At 43.0% G+C, this 18,821-nt stretch overlaps 1 protein-coding gene across 1 annotated transcript in view; it reads left to right on the top strand.

Moving 5' to 3' along the window:
* The window catches only part of LOC141574140 (uncharacterized), a 33,531-nt gene extending 14,956 nt beyond the window's left edge, over positions 1-18,575 (top strand). Inside the window, exons 5-6 of the mRNA XM_074347932.1 lie at positions 4,424-4,492; positions 8,486-18,575. Of these exons, the coding sequence (XP_074204033.1) occupies positions 4,424-4,492; positions 8,486-8,509 (93 nt within the window). The 3' untranslated portion in view covers positions 8,510-18,575. The remainder of the gene's footprint in view (positions 1-4,423; positions 4,493-8,485) is intronic.
* Positions 18,576-18,821: the final 246 nt, after the last annotated feature.

The raw sequence follows: 18,821 nt of genomic DNA on the forward strand, positions 1-18,821 counted from the left end.
TCATATGGTATTTTTTTTTTTCTCTTTCTGACTTACTTCACTTAGAATGACATTCTCCGGGAACATCCATGTTGCTGCAAATGGCGTTATGTTGTCGTTTTTAATGGCTGACTAGTGTTCCATTGTATAAATATACCACATCTTCTTTATCCAGTCATCTGTTGATGCACACGAAAAGGTTTCTATTCTTAATCAAATTCCCCTAAGCCCCACCACGTCCAAGGCAGGCCCCAAGTTCTATGCTGATGAGCACAGGCCTCTGTCCAGTGTTACCGAGCTGGCCTCAGACTGGATGCATCGCCTGGTGGTCACTTCAGATTTACGGCCCCCACTGCCCATCCCAGGATCCGCACATGCACCCAATGGCCTGCAGAAGCCAGTCGGAGGTGGGCAGAGGGGACCAGGGGGTACTGCACATCTGTGCTGGGAGGACCGTGGTGCACTGCAGAACTGTGCTGGGAGGACAAGGATGCGCTGCAGAACTGTGATGGAGGAGGCACTGCAGATCTGTCCTGGGAGGACCAGGGTGCACTGGAAATCATCCACAGGAGCCAGTACAGGGAGCCGCCTGCTCCCTACACACCAGACTTCCACAAAGTCTGACCTCTATTGTCGGAGGACACATGGAGGGCCAGCGTCACGGGTGGTTAAAGAATTTATCAAAGGCCAGGAGGAGTTCAAGAACAAAGGAAAGTTTAACAGTTACGCTGCTACAGTGGGCCGCACAGACGACAGGTGCCCGCGTGTCCACCGAGTGGGAACGTGCAGGGTCTTTTAAGAGGAAGGGGCTGTGAACACAAAGGGACTAGGGAACAGCCTTCTGACTGTCTGTAAGTGAGGTGAGAGGCTTTGGTTCTTGGGGGGATAGTGGATTTATGACTCCCGTAAGATGGAGACGTGGGCTGACGCCAGCAAGACCGTGGGACTCATGACTGATCAGGGGAGACGGGCTGAGCCACGTCGGCCTGAGCTGCGGTGAGGCTGGTCGTTTCCCAGGGCTGTCAATTCTGCCAAGGCAGACACCCGCCAGGAGTTTATCTTCTGAGGAGGAGCAGGCAGGCGCCGAAGGGCTGGAGGTTTGGGGGCACAGGGCCTCGGCAGGCACCAGCTGCCACTGGCTCCGTGACCGGCAACAGCTCAGAAAGCCACGCAGTCTGCACAGCCCTCCTGTCGCCAGCCAGGAGGGGACCAGTGATGACCACGCCCATCATTTTGTCCCTGCGTCCGACTTAGGACCCACAGGGGGAAGCCGGACGTGCCCCCAGCCGTCACAGGGCCCCCTTCTCGCCCCTCGTCCCGTTTCTCCAGGTTCACAGCCCCCATCAGGCACCCCTGAGCTCTCCCTTTTTCCACAAAGAAGCTGTCCATACACAGAAAATATTTTAACACATTAACATATACATCGTGTACTACGCATACCTGTAGTACGTGTGTCTGTCGCAGACCTGCATGTGTGTGCAGTAACACCCAGCAGCACTCACACACGATACAAGCACCGAGCTCCCCCGGCCCCTCCCTGCCTGGAGGCCTTGCAGAGCCCGGGGACGGGCGCAGACTCCCTGGCTGCAGCAGCTCCGAGAACCCAGCCTTTGCCTGTCCTATTAGAGTGCCCGCCACACCCTCACCAGGGAAGGGAGAGGTGCCCACCAGGGCTAGGAGGACAGGAGGGCTCAAGTTAAGGCCTGGTACCCTGGTCTGCAGTGGGCCATGTTGGCAGCATCCCTGTGGGAGGCAGGGAACAGGTGACCACCAGGACTCCCACTGCCCCCTGGGGTCCCTGGCACCAGTTGCCCCACCCCACACACCCAATGAGGCGCCTCTGCTGCGCCTGGACTCCCCCAGGTCATCTGAGACAGCACCCACCCAGAGAAACGGGAACTTCAGGAAGCAGGCGGTGCCACCGGTTTCAGTCCCGTTCTTAGTGTTCGCAGGGTGGTGGTTAGGGGGTTCACACTCCAGGTCCACAACTGAATTCCTAGGAAGTTCAGCTACCACTTCCTAGAAAGTGGGGCTGCGGACAAAGCGCCCAGCCTGGAGGAGCACAGGTGCCTGGGACAGAGCAGGGAAGGGGAAGGGGTGCCCAGGGGACCCAGGCTGCACGGGAGCCACCTCCACAGCTTCCGCCTTCAGTGAGTGGGGTCCAGGAGGGACAGGGACAGATGAAGCGCAGGGGGGCAATGAAGGGGAGACCCCACCTCAGGGAAGGGACCCCACAGAGGGTCCAGGAGGACAGGGACAATCATAGTGCAGGGGGGCAATAAAGGGGACCCCCCCACCTCAGGGACAGGAGCCCACAGGGGGACCATGAGGACAGGGACAGACAGAGTGCAGGGGGGCAACGAAGGGGAGACCCCACCTCAAGGACTGGTCCCCACAGAGGTGCAGGAGGGACACGGACAGACAGAGTGCAGGGAGGCAGTGAATGGGAGACCCCACATCAGGGACGGGTCCCCACAGAGGGTCCGGAAGGTCATTTACAGATAGAGTGCAGGGGGGCAATTAAGGGAAGACCCTATCTTAGAGACGAGACCCCACAGGGGGTCCAGGAAGACAGGGACAAGCAGAGTGCAGTGGGGCCATGTAGGGGAGACCCCACCTCAGGGGCGGTACCCCACAGACGGTCCAGGATGACAGGGACAATCACAGTCCAGGGGGGCAGTGAAAGGGAAACCTCACCTCAGCTACGGGAGCCCAAACAGTGTCCAGGAGGAAAGAGACGGATAGACTGCAAGGGGGCAATGAAAAGGAGATCCAACCTTAGGGACACCACAGAGGGTCCAGGAAGACTGGGACAGACGGAATGCAGGGGGGCAATGAAGGGGAGACCCCACATCAAGGATGGGAACCCACAGAGGGTCTAGGAGGGACAGGGACAGACAGAGTGCAGGGGGGCAACGAATGGGACACCCCAACTCAGGGACACCACAGAGGGTCCAGGAGGGACAGGGACAAACAGAGTGCAGTGTGGCATTGAAGGGGAAACCCCAACTGAGGGTCACCACAGAGGGTCCAGGAGGGACAGGGGCAGACAGAGTGCAGGAGGCAATGAACGGGAGACCCCACCTCAGGGACGGGACCCCAAAGAGTTTCCAGGAGGATAGGGACAGGCAGTGTGCAGGGGTCAATGAAGGGGAGACCCCAACTCAGGGACCCCACAGAGGGTCCAGAATGGACAGCGACAGCTGGATTGAAGGGGGGCAATGAAAAGAGACCCCACCTCAGGGATGGAACCGCACAGAGGGTCTGCTAGGGACAGGGACAGAGTTCAGGATGTAATGAAAGGGAGACCCCAACCTCAGGGATGGGACCCCACAGAGGGTCCAGGAGGGACTGGGACAGATAGAGTGCAGGGAGGCATGAAGAGGAGACCCCATCTCAGGTACAGGACCCCACAGAGGGTCTAGGAGGATAGGGACAGACAGAGTGCAAGGGGGCATTGAACGTGAGACCCCACCTCAGGGACAGGACCCCACAGAGGTTCAAGGAGGGACAGGGAAAGAGTGAAGGGTGTAATGAAAGGGAGACCCCCACCTCATTGATGGGACCCCACAGAGGGTCCAAGAGGAAGAGGGACAGACAGAGTGCAGGGGGGCAATAAAGGGGAGAACCCACCTCAAGGACCCCTCATGGGGTCCAGGAGGGTCAGGGACAGGTAGAGTGCAGGGGGCAATGAAGGAGAGACCCCACCTGAGGGACGGGATCCCATAGAAGGTCCATAATGACAGGGACAGACCGAGTGCATGGGGGCATTTAAGGGGAGACCCCACGCAGGGATTGGACCCCACAGAGGGTCCAGTAGGGACAGGGACAGGGTGCAGTGGGGCAATTAACGGGAGACCCCAGCTCAGGGATGGGACCCCACAGAGGGTCCAGGAGGAATCGGGATAGACAGAGTGCAGGAGGACGATGAAAGGGAGACCACCACCTCATGGAATGGACCCCACAGAAAACCAGGTTTGACAGGGACAGAGAGAGTGCAGGGGGGCAATGAAAGGGAGACCCAACCTCAGGGACCCAACCCTGAGGTGGGTTCTCCCCTTTATTCCCCCCCCCCGGCACTGTGTCTGTCCCTGTCCTTTGGACATTCTGTGGTGTCCTGTCCCTGAAGAGGGGTCTCCGCTTCATTGCAACTTGCGCTCTGTCTGTCCCTGTCCCTCCTGGACCATCTGTGGTGTCCCTGAGTGGGGGTCTCCCTTAATGCCTCCCACAGAGGGTCCAGGAGGGACAGGGACAGAGAGTTCAGAGGGGCAATGAAGCGGAGACCCCACCTCAGGTATGGGACCCCACAGAGTGTCCAGGAGGGATAGGGACAGAGTGCAGGGGGGCAATGAAAGGTAGAAGCCCATCTCATGAGGTCCCTGCTGGATCTAAAATTCTAGATCTCCTGCTGTACTCACTATAATTTCCCCTTCTGTCTTGATAGACTACCTCATCTGCACTTTCAATCTGTCAAGGGACACTTATTCTGAGTTGCCAAAGGCTTCTGCACCAGGTGAGGCTGGGAGGAGGCAGCAAGTAAACAATTATAATACAAGCATGACAAATGCTCTGACAGGAATTACATACAGAACATGTGGGATCATTGAAGAGGAGAAGTCTAAATCAGTCCAGGAGGTAACAGAAGGTTAGGGAAGCAATGCCAGAGGCAATGGAGTCTTCAAAGGGTTTTAAAGCCAGGTAAAAATGGGCAATGAGAAGGTGGTGAGAGACACATGCAATGAGAACAGTATGTTCAGAGCTGAAGGCACGGGGTAAGAGAGGGGAGACACACGTGCCAAACTGCAAGTAGCTGGATACCTGCAGGCTGAAACAGCACGTGTAGGGGTGGGCGGAGAGGCAGGAGACAAGGCCGTAGTCAGGTCATTCTTAATGCCTCTCTGTCTGAATTTCCTCCTGAAGGCAAACAGTATCCATGAATCCTCTTAGGAAGGGGCATGACAAAGGTACAACTGTGGTAAGGGCAGTGGAGATGGGGAAGAGAGGAAGGATTTGTAGATATGTAGGAGCTGGTACTGCCAGCTCACTGGCTGAGTGGGCGAGGTGAGGGAAAGGAAGGAATTTAGGAAGACTCCCATGTTTCTGGCTCAGCAGATGGAGAGATGGGCAGGAAATCACGGCATGAGGCAACGTGAGCAGGGAAAGGGCAGGAAAATGGAATTCTAGATGCACATGGAACATTGTTAGGTGGCTAGGGGAGGGGGGAGGGGGGACGTGTGGCTAAGTAGACAGAGACACGGGATATTAGAAGAGAGTGGGCAGAGGTGCTAAGCTGCCAGCCTGCTTCCATCTTCACTGGCAAGAAGACTGGTCTTCAAATCAGAAATGGCAGAACAAACACAATAAAGAGAAAAGTGAAGCCCCAGATAGGTGAGGTGAGAGAAAGAGAGTATCTAGTCAATTGAAATGATTTCAAGTCCCCTGCTTAGGTGAGTTACACACCAAGCCTGCTGAAAGAAATCGCAGATGTAATCTCGAGACACGACTGGTAGACTTCAAGAAATTGTGGAGACTATAAGACAAGAGGAGGACAACTGTTTTCCAGATTTTCAAAGTGAAGAGAAAAAGACTATAATGGGAAATATTCAGAGAAGTTTCACACCATTTATGACAAAAATTCTAGAATGGCTTATTACATAGATAGCTTATAATTACTTCAGTTAATGCACACAGCTCAGAAGAAGCAAGGAGCGGGTGTTGTTTGCTATCTGATGGAAGTCTGTTTGCACTGGTAGTTTGTCCAGACTGATTGTGGCCTGTCTCCTCTCCCTTCCTAAGCACAAAGTGAGTTGTCTGGCCTGCAGTATGAACTCAAGCTTCTCTATCTGTGATTTGTTGCCTGTGGTACTCAGCCTGTATGTGGCCCTTTATGAAAACAGACTGACAATTTAAATAAAGAAATTCAAAGTCTGAATTCTCCAAGAAATCCAGCATCACCTGTCTGGGTACCCCAGGGAACCGACAAGCAGCATTAACCTCTGTAGTTATTAGCCTAACATCAGTAAACCTTTGTCTATTAGAATCCTACTACCTTATTTTTTGGTGCTATTTTTTTCTTTACACATACTCACTTTAAAGTGAGAACAGGAAACAATAAAGCAAATGTGGTGGAGCATGATGGGGGGAAGGCAGCCTTGTCTTACCAACATGTCTATTCCTGGCAGGCTAAGATACAATGTAAAATATGTACATTAAAATATATATGTACACACACACACACACACACACACACACACACAACATTAGTCTTTCAGAGACCTTCTTAGAACCTTAAAAAAACAAAAAAGGCAGCCTATTCAAGACCCAGATGGCTCTCCTGAACTAAAGTAAATCCCCTGGGGGATGTCACCAGTCTCACATTTTACAATTATATGATCATACAAATCAAGCAATATTGGGTTAAAGTTCCCTTCATAAAACAAAACAAAGCAAAACATAATGAAAACCACAACCAAAATCCAAGACATGAAGACTAATATTAAAAAGACCTTTTAGAACCAGGTCTCATATTCAGATCTGTTTGGTTAATATACAGTCATTTATTAAAGCTGAAAATGATTTTTGACTCTGTATAACCTCTTTTGACATTATCCTGTTAAGTCCCTAGCCAATACAAAGTGAGACTTGACTAGGAGGTAAGCTATATCCAGGGTGAGGCCCTAGTCCTCTTCCTCCACAGGCCTAATCCAGTCCCTCCACCAGTCTAATTTTGGTGCATCTCCTCACCAGAAAATCCAAACAAGCACCTTGTACATCTTTGTCCCTTCCTTTCCATCCCCCTTCTTGATATTTAGAGCAAAGAACAGAAGAGTATCTTCACTGAAATTGCTGGGATCATCAATGTATCAAAACATAATTGCACGTGTGTTCCATTTTAAAAGGAATGAATGAAAAGGAATCTTCTTACCGTATTGACCCGATCATGTATGGCTGTGCCAGCTGAACCACAATTGCACCACTTCCTAGCTGATGACATGTGTAGCCAGAATCCCAATCATAATTCTTGGTGTCCCCGTTCAACAAGGCATTTCGGCTCTGACTGACTCCTTCAATCACACTGGCACAATCGGCAATTGTTGCAACATTCTCCATGGGAACTGTGAATCCAACACAAGATTCAGCATCAAGATAAAGAAGCCAAATATATCCCAATAGTGTGCTATGAACAAAATTAATTACTATCAACGATAAAACAGAATTAGAGCATCTTGATTATCTCAAGTCATGAACACATTTTCCACACCCAATAGCTTTTTAAAAAGTTGAGCCTAAGGTTGGAATGAACCAAACCACATATAGTAATCAGTCCTAAAGAATTTTATTATAAAGAAACATGATATACTATAAAATACAGAATGCATAAATACACTGCGAAATATTACTACAATGGGAAACCACACAGTAATTGAGATTAATGAACTACAGCTATATACAAATGAGTGAATCAAAAAACAATATTGAGTGAAAAAAACAAGACACAGAAAAATATGGTGTATGAGTTCATTTACACAAAGGTTTTTAAAAAGGCAAAACTAAAAATTTACTCTGTTTAGGAATACATGCATAAACACAAAACTAAAAAGGAAATTCAGGGAATTATTACACTAAATCCAGGATTATCTGTCTGGGAAGAGGGGAGATGAAATCTTGGAGGGGCCGCAAAACTACAGGTCTTGTTCTATTCTCAAGCTAGGCAATAGGTACACAGACACATGTTTTATCAGTATTCTCTAAAGTGTACATATTTATTACACTTAATTTGTTTAAAGTAGCTTGATATATATAGATTCAGTATTTCAGAATTCACAAAGCAGGAAAACAACCCAGGACATGGTATTAATCCCTTTTCAGAATATACAGTTGCCTTCAGGCATGATTCATTTCCCATTTTTATTTGTTTACTATTCTGAGCATTTCAACACATATGCTTGTCTCTTTGTTCATGAACTGCTGTATTTTGAAACACCAGCTGTTTTGATTCTGAGTCTGTCTATATACATCAACCTGTTCATTTATAAAAGTCTAGGGTTTCCACAAAATGATAGCTGTCCAAAAATGATGTAAATTCTCTAAACACTGAGAAGAGAATGATAAGAGGTGAGGGCCTTTTAAGTCCCTTGGGACCTTTTTCGTGCATTTACTGGTGCTGGGGTTTTCTTCAGACATTTAAGTTATTTTCCCCAAATCTACAATTAACCTTAGCTACTCTCATTCAAGACTTGCAGCTTACTTTACACGATTTTTAAGTGGATTAAAAAAAGACAATTTCTCATTAGATACATACTGTATTTTCAGTAATAATATATTCTGTGAAAAGAGAGAAGGTGAGAAGTACTACTATCATGCCAAAACATTTCTTACTTTCTAATGATGTGGAAAATAATGTTCCACATATCTTCTAAGCAACGTGTTTATTTTCCAAAGTTGGGCATGCCTGTACTTGAGCCCTCATCTTATATACCTTCACTACTTGCTTTGTTTCCTGCAGATGAGAACAGCCATCCACAGATAAAGGAGAGAGAAAGGAAATGAAGAAGGGAGAGGGGATGGATTTTCTGCAGATGAATCCCTTGACTATGAAGCTTAACTCCAAAGCAACAAGCAAAAACATTCATGAAATAACCTGTGGGGACAGTTTCCTGGCAGAGAAGGGGCTTAGAGACAAGTCCTCCATGATTTCGAAAGGAGAAGAGATAAAGGACTATGTTTAGAGGCTAAGTCATGGTACCTCTATTTCATGGAAAAGGGGAAAAGGGGAAGTATTCTGTGATTTGGAAGAGAGAACTTAAGGAAGTGGCATAAGATACACAGTAAACTGAGCTGAGACATAAAATCATACTGTAGGCAGCCTTAGGCTGCAGTAACAGTCTCCATTCTCCCAGGTGCTTAAATAGCACACATTTATTTTTCACCCACCCTATGCATTCACTGATGATCAGCAAGGTGGCTCTGAGCACCGTATCACTCAGGGAACCTTGTGACGGAGGCTTTGTAGTGACATGTGCTTCCTTAATCACAGCAGCAGTGAGAAGAGAGTGAACTGGCTCTTAAGACTCTTCCCCCAAAGCAACACACATCACTTTGCTCACATTTTTTTATTAGCTAAGGCAAGTCACAGGGTCTCACCTAACTTCAAAGGGAGTAGGAGAGGGCTACCTTGCTCTGTGACCAAAAGAAGGAATATTTGGCCAACAATATTAACATCTACAACAAACATTAAACCAGGCTGCAGGAACATTCAATGGACAGATAAATCTAGTTTAGTTGCGTAAAGTCTATAAAATATTTCAATGTATAAATATACCAACGGGACATTTGGATTGTTACTGCTGTTTTGTGATTACAAACAAGTGTCTTCTTGTGCACACAGGTAAGAGTTTCTTCAAGGAATGTATGAGATGTGTGTGTGTGTGCATGGATATATGGAAGTGGAATTACACTCATGGCTGAGTCACCCCACTGGCAGGGTGCCAATCCTTTTTCGGTTAACGTATTAAAAGTTAAAATATTTAATCTTCCCCTTTAGGATTTGCGCTTTCCCTCTCTTGTTTATCAGTTCTTTCCTACCCCAAATTCATAAAGATATCTTCCGATATTTTCTTCCAAAAGTTAAGAAGGTTTGCTTTTCACATTTGGCTCTTTAATCTGTTTAGGATTTATTTTTGGTACCCTATGAAATACAGACCCACTTTCACCTTTCGTTCATAAGGTCAGCCAATTTCCCCAGCACCATTTAGTGAACAGTCCGTCCTTTCCCCCACCAATTCGTTACTTTAGTCACATACGAAGTTTTCATACGTATCCACATCTCTTTTTGAGATCTGCACTGTTTCCCTGATTTGCCTAGTCTTCTGCCTTTACCACGCAGCTTTCCTTTTTAATTGAAGTAACATTGTGTTAGTTTCTGGTGTACAGCACAGTGATCCAATTATACACATATATACGTACTCTTTTTCATTATAGGTTATCATAAGATACTGAATACAGTTACCTGTGCTATACCATCTATTTTATATGTAGCAGTTTGTGTGTGTTAATCTCAAACCCTAATTTATCCCTCCTCCACCCCTTTCCCCTTTGGTAACCATAAGTTTGCTTTCTATGTCTGAGAGTCTGTTTCTGTTTTGTAAATAAGTTCATTTGTCTCATTTTTTTAGATTCTGCATGTAAGTGATATCATATGATATTTGTCTTTCTCTGTCTGACTTACTTCGCTTAGTATGATAATCTCTAGGTCCATCCATGATGTTGCAAATACCATTATTTCATTCTTTTTTATGGCTGAGTATTATTCTATTATTTATATATACCACAACTTCTCTATCCAGTCATCTGTAGATGGACATTGGGGTTGTTTCCACGCCTTAGCTTTTGTAAATAGCGCCACTCTGAACACTGGGGTGCATAGATCTTTTTGAATTGGAGTTTTCTCCAGACATATTACTATGCTGCTTTAATTACTGTAACTTTACATTATCTTAAAATCTGCTAAAGTGAACACCTTTCCTCCCTTTCCTTCCCCTTCTCCTTTCTTCTTCAAAATTACCTTAGATATTCTTGGCCCTTTCAGGGAAAATTTTCATCTTGTTTTAAGTTTTCAAGAACACTGGCATAAAATTATTCACAAGTATATTCTCTTTACTATTCCAAATATCTTATTTGTACCTTTTCTTTCTTTTTTGATCAGTCCTATACATGTTTGTCTACTTTATTAGTATTTTCAAGAAACCAATTTTTGATTTTGCTGATTCTTTTTTTTTATTTCCTACTTCACTAAATTCTGCTCTTTTTATTATTTCTTCCTTCTAATCCCTTGGATTTATTCTATTTTTTTCTAAATATCTGAAGCAAATGCTTAACTCATTAATTTTTCTTCTTTTCTAATAAAAGCATTTAAAGCTAATATTTTACCTCTAAGTCCTGCTTTATCTTTATCCTTTAAGTTTTGACATACAGTGTTTTGAAGAGTACTGGTGAGGTATTGTGTAGAATGTTCCTCAGTTTGGGTTTGTCTGACATAGTGTTTTAAAAGTTGATCGCATCTAAGGATTTCTAATTTCCATTATGATTTTTCTTTGATCCATAAATTATTCATAAGTATGTTTTTAACTTTTTAAGTTATCTTTTTGTTACTGATTTTAAATTACATTGCAATATGGATAAAAAAGTGTGGTCTGTATGATACTGACTGTAGAATTTGTTAAGATATGCTCTTTTGTGTCCTAGTACATGGTTAATTCTTATTAATATTTTACATGTGCCTGAAGAGAATGTGTATTCTCTAATTTGGGAGGTGTATGGTTCTATATATATATTTACTATATCAAACTTACTGTGTTGTTCAAATTACTTATATGGCTACTAATTACTACTAGGAGAAGTTCATTTAAATCTCCCATTATGAACAGATCTATCAATTTCTCCTTATAATTCTGTCAATTTTTGCTTTATGTATTTTGAGACCATGTCATTTCATGTATATCATTTTAGAATTACATCTTACTGATGGAATGAACCTTTCTTCATTATGTAATATCACTTTTTACTTCTAATAATGCCTTCACCCTAAAATCTACATTGTCTGACGTCAAATAAATATAGCACTTTTATTTCGGCTACTATTTCCTTAGTATCACTCTTCTACTTTTCTGGTCTCTTGTAAATAACATATAACTGGGCTTTTGAGAAATTCAGTGCCCTTTGTCTTTTAACTGAAAGATTTATATGAGTTACAGTGTTATTACTGATGTACATTAATTCACTTTTATTTCCTATTTAGAAGTTTTTTTTTTTCTGCTGCTTCCTCCACTTCTCTGTCCACTCTGTTCCTGTTTTCTGATGGATTAAGTTTCCTTTATTTTCCCCAAGAGCTATCAGCTATCTTTATTGATTTGGTTTTGAAGTTATAAACTCTAATTCTACTCTTTTACTACATTTCAGACGTGTATACCAGACTTAACAATGTTTAAAATTAAAAGTCACATACTCCCTTCTCCTGAACAATATAAAGGATCTTAACACTTTCATACAAATCACTTGCCTCCTGGCTTGTTATTCGTATCTGACATTTTAGTTCTACCTTGTTTTATACTTTCTCAATCAGTCATTTTTAAAAAATCATTATTTCATAGTCAAAGCTTATTTATCCACATTCACCAATTTATTCACCATTACTTTTTTTTTTATATTCTCCTTTCTTCTTGGTCCAACTTCCTTCTTTCTAAGACACACCCACCAGAGCTCAGCAAAATTTTTGTTTGAAAGTGTATTTTGCCACCGCTCTTGAAAAACAGTTTATTTGGGTATAGCACTCTAAGTGAAAAGTTGTTTCTCCTCAGCATTTTCAAGATATTATTCCACAGTCTTCTGGCTTCTACTGTTATGTCTACTAAAGTCTGCTATCCTTCTGTTATAATTTTTTTCCCTCTACAGTTAATTTTAAGGTTTTCTTTTTGTTTTAGGTGTTTTGCAACTTCACTATGTTGTATGTAGATGTAGATTAGATTTATCCTGCTCAGGACTGAATAGGAGCATGTATGGCTTTTATCAAGTCTGGAACATTATGACCATTATTTCTGTGAGTATTGATTATCCTTCATTTTCTGTTTTAACTTCTTCTAGAATTCCCAGTAGAACTCTGCTGGGATTTTTCATTCCATTTTCTATATTTTTTAACCTTCCTTTCATTTTCCCCCTTCTTTTCCTCTTTTTGAAGCATTCTGGTTAATTTCTTAAAATTACTATCTGTGTTCACTAATTCTCTTCAGGTGTGTCTCATCTGCTATTTAACCTGTCCGTTTAGTTTTTAAGTTTCACTACCAAACAGAAACTACCCAGTATTGAAAATAAATGAACTGGAGTTATGTGTATCAACAAGGGTCAATCTCACAAAGAAAGTTAAGAAGAGGAAGTCAGAAAAATACAAAGGGTATAATTCCATTTCTAATGTTTAGTGATAGACACCTAGTGAATCTCACCCACGTGGTGAGATTAGAAAGGAGAACTGGGAAACAGTAAACACTAAAATTCAGATGAATGGTGACCTCTGGATAGGAAGGCAGTGAGAACGCACCTAGGGGAGGAACACACAAAGAGCTCTGAAGCTTTGGTAGTGTTCTGTTTCTCCGGCTGGGTGAGTGTTCCTGCTCTCCAAACTTTACATATATGTTCCTTATATTCTTTTGCACAAATGGAATATTGAACAAAATTTTAAAGTTCTACATATTTTAACTGTTTTTATCAAAACCAGAAAGACGCAAGTGATTTCAGGGGGTTTGAAAGAATAAATCTTTGGGGATTCTTTTGAATGCTGATGCCCTCTGTAGTATCCACTGGGTCTTAACTGCAGTCTTTGTTGACTCTCCCTGAGCTTGTCAATTTCCTCCTAAGCTAACTTACTGCTTCGCAATTTCATCCCTCGATAATCTGATTTTAACTAGTGGTCAATTAGTGCAGCAGCATCAGAGACAATCACAAAATCATTACTGATATGGTTCAAGCTCTTTGGGAAACAAGGCTGGGATAAGCACTCAGAATTGCTTTTCTAAAGACGTATTTATAAATGGGTTTGCTAAAGAAGATTCTTTCAGTCTCCAACATTTTCTCTAAGCAAAACTGCCCTAGCAATATCACCCTCTGACCCTCTGGAATCTTAAGGTAGTCTAATGTATGTTATATTAAAGAATTTTGCCTTCGTAACAAAAAATCCCGTATCTATGTGCTGGAGAACAGTATTCCATAGTTTCCACTTTGATCTTGACATAATTGTTCATTAATGTTTTTCAGCGAAAGTCTGGATATACAAAGGGTGCCCAACAAGATAAACACAGACACATCTCAACAAATTCACAGAGATGGACTGTATTAGTCCATTTACCCCAACTCCACTATTTCCTTTCAGGAAATAGCTTTTGCTAAACTCTACTAGCAACTAGTATTTACTTCATCAGAAATAAAATCAGAAGATCACCACTTTTCTCATTCTCATTCCTGTTTTCTTAATAATGAGTCAAATTAACAATATAATGACCAAATGAAGCCAAAAGGCTGAAAGAAGAGAAGGATAGGGACCTGGGCACAAACCCTGTGGATAATGACTTTCTGTAAATAACCAAGATGAGACCATCATTCCAGCACTGTGCTGATTCTTAACATCCAAATCAGTATCTCAATCTGATCTAATTTGGCAATCAGAGATTTATAAATGTGAGTTTCATAGGAGCAGGAACTTTTGTTTCTTTTTTTTCACTGCTTCCCAACTGCCCAGAAACAGTGCCTAGCATATAGTGGGTATTAAATAAATATCTGCTAAATGAATGAATCAGAGCTGGAAAATCACTCCTATGTAGGTTGTGACACTTAACCTTGCTTAACATAGCTCCTTACCCAAAGCTAGAATGTCTAAAAGTTACTGAATAAAGCAGAAAAAAAATTGCTTTCTCAGGGAAAGTTTTCTTAGAAAAGTAAAATATGATCAATCTCTGGGTCCTGACCTAAACAGTAAAAAGAAAAACATGCCCACTGCAGAAGAGCTGCTTTAGAAGCATACGCACACCTTCAGCTCTCTCAACTTCTCTTCACCTAAAAGTTTATGCCACATACTGCAAGTTTGGTTATTCATAGTAGACTAAAATATTTTCTCATGGAGAAACCATTTGGGGCAGAACAGGAGGAAGAGGAGGAATGTACATAACAATTACGCTTTTAAAGACTATAAATGCTCTTTTATGCCTGATGGTATCCTATCTGCTTTAGTCACACTAGAGGCGTCCTCACAGAAGAGGTTTGACCCAGATGTCACAGGCCCCTTCCTCCATTTCAGCAGGAAATAATTCTGTTATTAATTCTTCTTCCTAGAAACACAAACCTCAGCCTGGCTAGTTGGACTGCCTAATAATTACTCAATGGTTTGGATAAGTTCTGTGGTGTTTTTTCCTGGGAAAAATTAGAGACTGATTCTAACTGACTGCAATGCACAGAAGGTGCCATACTGTTTCTCCGTCTCGCAGGGGTCGGGCCACTCCCCACTTGAATGTTCATTACCGTCTTTCATATGCGTCTGATAAACTTATTAAAAACACCATCTGGATGGGACTCAGCTTTGTGCTGTATTTCCAGTCTTCCAGTTTCCTCCCTTGTCCCACTGGGAATTTCTGCCCCAATTTGTGTCACTTTGTTTACAAAACCATCCTGCCAAAATCCAGCATCCTGAGTCTGTGTCTTTCTGGTTTTCCTTTGCCATTCTTCAGCTACATACCTATTATTACAAAAGCCTGTGCTAGGAGCAAAGGCAAAGGGGAAGTGCCTGAGCAGAAATTACTTTTCCCCCTCTGTACAATAGCAGTTCTGCTCAGACGAATTTAATTTGCTGCTACTGAATGCAAAAGCTGCATGTTAACAAAGTGTATACATTCTGCAAGTGTATGAATATTGGGATGACTCAGACTGTGGGGAACTGCAGAAAAAGTGATTTGAAAACAATTTTACTGTTCTCTGTTCTTACGCAGCACCAGGGGTGGCCAACAATCTGCCCGTAAATTTAATTCAGGAGTAATACATGTTTTAAAAGGCAGTATTACTTCACTAGGACATGACCTGAGCGCCACCTGTACCAGCTATATTTAAAGATAACACTGACATGTTATTTAACTGTCTCCAGAGATCACCTTTGAGAGGTATGGGGAAAAACCCACTTGAAGCAGATTTTTAAAAAATGAAATAGCACTTAGCACTTAGAGGGGACTGTCATCTTCAAAAACAGTGCTTGTGTTGGGCTTCATTCAGTGTTTCCTGGCTGTTTTCAGGACAAATTCTTTTCTAACAGCGCAGTGGTTCACACAGTCATCAGGTGCTTAATAGACTCAGACTAGATTCTTTTCCATTGCCAAGAGTTTCAGAGATACAAAGTATATCCTTCACAAAGACACCTAGGACAGTAGCTTAAGGCCACACATAGATATTCCCCTATACAGACCTACACTTTTTTAGAAAGAGGAACTCACCCCCTAGGGGCCCATTCCTAGGCCTGCAGAGGAACTTGCTGCTGAGCAGGCAACCTTCCAACCCGGCTGAGATCCAACCTCCTGTCAACCTACTCTACAGGAAGAAATACTCACAGCTGTTACGTCTGAACAGCTGTAAAAGAACAACAGCTAATTGGAGCATAAGCCTGTCTTCCTTGAAATCTATCAAAAAGCTACGGAAATGCATTCTGCAACACTGGCTACGAGTTACAGTAATTCCTAGTTTTAGCCATCAAGTTAAAAAAACCGTATACTATATCGCTAAAGAAAAACCCTTTATAAACACTTCCTTCCCCAAATTTTACCCCAGTTCCCAGCTCTGTGAAAAGCCTGCTTCCTAACATAACTGCAAAGGACTCAGTAGTGACCACCTCTCCATATCTGCTGTGCGAAGCCCACGGGAAGAAACGAGACCATGCCTTCTGAAGCAGGAGCCGCATTTCTCTGAGCCTCTTTCCCTTTCTCCTGTTCTCACTTCTGTCTGTTTCAGTTAGTATACACCTCAGCGTTCTCATCATTCCTGTTACAGCGCCAGTTCTGACATTGCCAAGGTCGCCCAAATCACACCATATCTTGAGATTGCAAGGACTTTTGACAATTACGCTGGGCTCTATTTAGCCAGTGACAGGAAGAGTTAACACCTTTCCAAACTTTCAGTGTGGCTTTCCCTCCTCCCAAAATATGCAAACTTTATAACTTCATCAAGCTAGAGCACCAAACATTTCAGAGAAAATGGCAGTTTTCTAGAAGACGAAGATGAGAAATCAGAGGTGGCTATTCCCAGGAGCAAAGTTGAGATGGGGGGTCAGGTGGGGGCTGTGGGTCTCAAACGTGCAAGTTCACCAGGATCAGTGAATTCTCTCTTACCCTGGGGCCTTTGAGAGAAAGCATGTTCCAGAACCGACTGCTTAGGAGGTTTACTCTCTTTGTGTAGTTTTCAAACTCCAGCATTCACACTGGAGGTTTTAGCTGTGAAAAACTTCAATTCAAAAAGACCTTCAAGCATCAAGCATCAGATGTTTAACACCAGTAACCACTGCAGTGTATCAAAGAGGGATTCACTCTGCAGGCAAGGCCCTTTAAATTTCAGACAAAGGAATTTCCAGATGTAAGAAAAAAGATATCCCAAACATTCCGTTCTGTATTTGAACTAAAAGGCAGTATCTCATTGGGGTGATGCTTCCCTTTTTCTCTGGACATGATGTGTCAGAGAAAGAGAGTTACATCTGCCCCCTGCATCAGGACAAGGTATTCAAGCTGAGGGAAATACCTAACATACAGAGAGTCATTGAAATCTGTCTTGCAAGTTTTGGAAATGGTTTCTCAAAAAATTTTTTTAAAGTTGTAATGTGAAGGGCATCTTTTCTATGAGTAGTATCATAAGAGTTCTACATGGATTTATTTTTCCTTATGTCCTAAAAGATGCTGAAATCAACAGAGTTATTTTTGTTCCATGTTACTGGCTGAAAGGTCTTGTCAGGCCACAATTCTGTGACTCGAGATAAGAGATGTCACCATAGCTTGAGGGAATATTTCTCATTCATGTTAAGCACAGAACAAAGGATGTCCAAAGGTTTTTAAAATGTCCACAAAAGAAGTTGTGGTTTGCAAGGAAATTTTTGACATCCTTTAACAAAATAGAGCTTTTCTCTTTTTCTTTCTTTCTTTCTTTCTTTTTTTTTTTAATTTTAAGCTGGAAGATGCATCTGATTCAAACTTTAACAATTTTAAGTCAGAATGATTCTGGGATAATGGCTAACTCTTGAGTCTTAAGATCCTGAATGATGGTCCTTTAACATTATCAATAAATGTAAAATTTGAGTTTCTACTAACAATAGTTATCAGCAGTGAGGCATTCAAACATTAGTGGAGTTCTGTACATTTTTACAATCAGATCTGTGTCCAGTATGCTCCTAAAATTCCACTTTGGCAGCAACTTCCTGCAACAGACTTTGGAGGCGGAGAGAAAAAGGTTGGAAATGACACCAAACTTACAAATATCTTAGTTCCCACAAACCATCCTGGATTGAGTTGTCTGGGAAAGAAAGACTCTCTGAGAATCTCAAGGGAGTGTGACTGAAATTTAGAAGAAACATACCAGTAAATGTGAATGTTAACTTCTGAATATTGAGCTCTCAGAATGGAGACTCTAATCCAACCCCACAGGACGCCTGAGGGAAAACTTGCCTTCCTGGGCTCTCCCTGTTTTAGCCTGGGGGGGGCCAGCCCAGGGCTGTGGGGAAGTTGAGCTATCCCCTGGGGGAGACTGAGGCTTTGCCTCCCCAACAGGTAAACTGGGGGTCTCTGGGGAACTTTGTCTACCTAGCTTCAAAGACTGACAATCAAAGTCTTGCAAATGACCTGGAACAACTTTATTCATACTCCTCAGTAAAGGAGTTATCAGAAAAAAAACCTCAGCAACACATACAATTTACACTGCCTTCTGGAGGCCAAAATTAATCTAGATTGAGGCAACAGAATCATGTTTTCCAGTAGACTTACGCTGTGTGATGGAAAGTTTTGTGTAAAATACAATAAAAGGCAATTTAAAAACCACCTTTTGCTACTATTTTCAATTAATTATTCTTTTAATGGTTTACACTTAGTGCTTTGGGAAATGAAAAGTGGGTCCAAGTATTTTTAAACAGAGCTTTATAATAAGCATGTTGGTAGCTGTCTTATTTCTGAGTTCTAGCTCTCTTTGCATCATGCTATGTACTTAATTCTGAGAGGGGAAAAATGTCTGCTCCTCCTGCCTGCCCACAGCTCAATCGTCCACTGGACAAGGCAATGGACTGGAAG

This window comes from Camelus bactrianus, chromosome 20 (assembly GCF_048773025.1).
Source record: "Camelus bactrianus isolate YW-2024 breed Bactrian camel chromosome 20, ASM4877302v1, whole genome shotgun sequence".
Lineage (NCBI taxonomy): Eukaryota > Metazoa > Chordata > Mammalia > Artiodactyla > Camelidae > Camelus > Camelus bactrianus.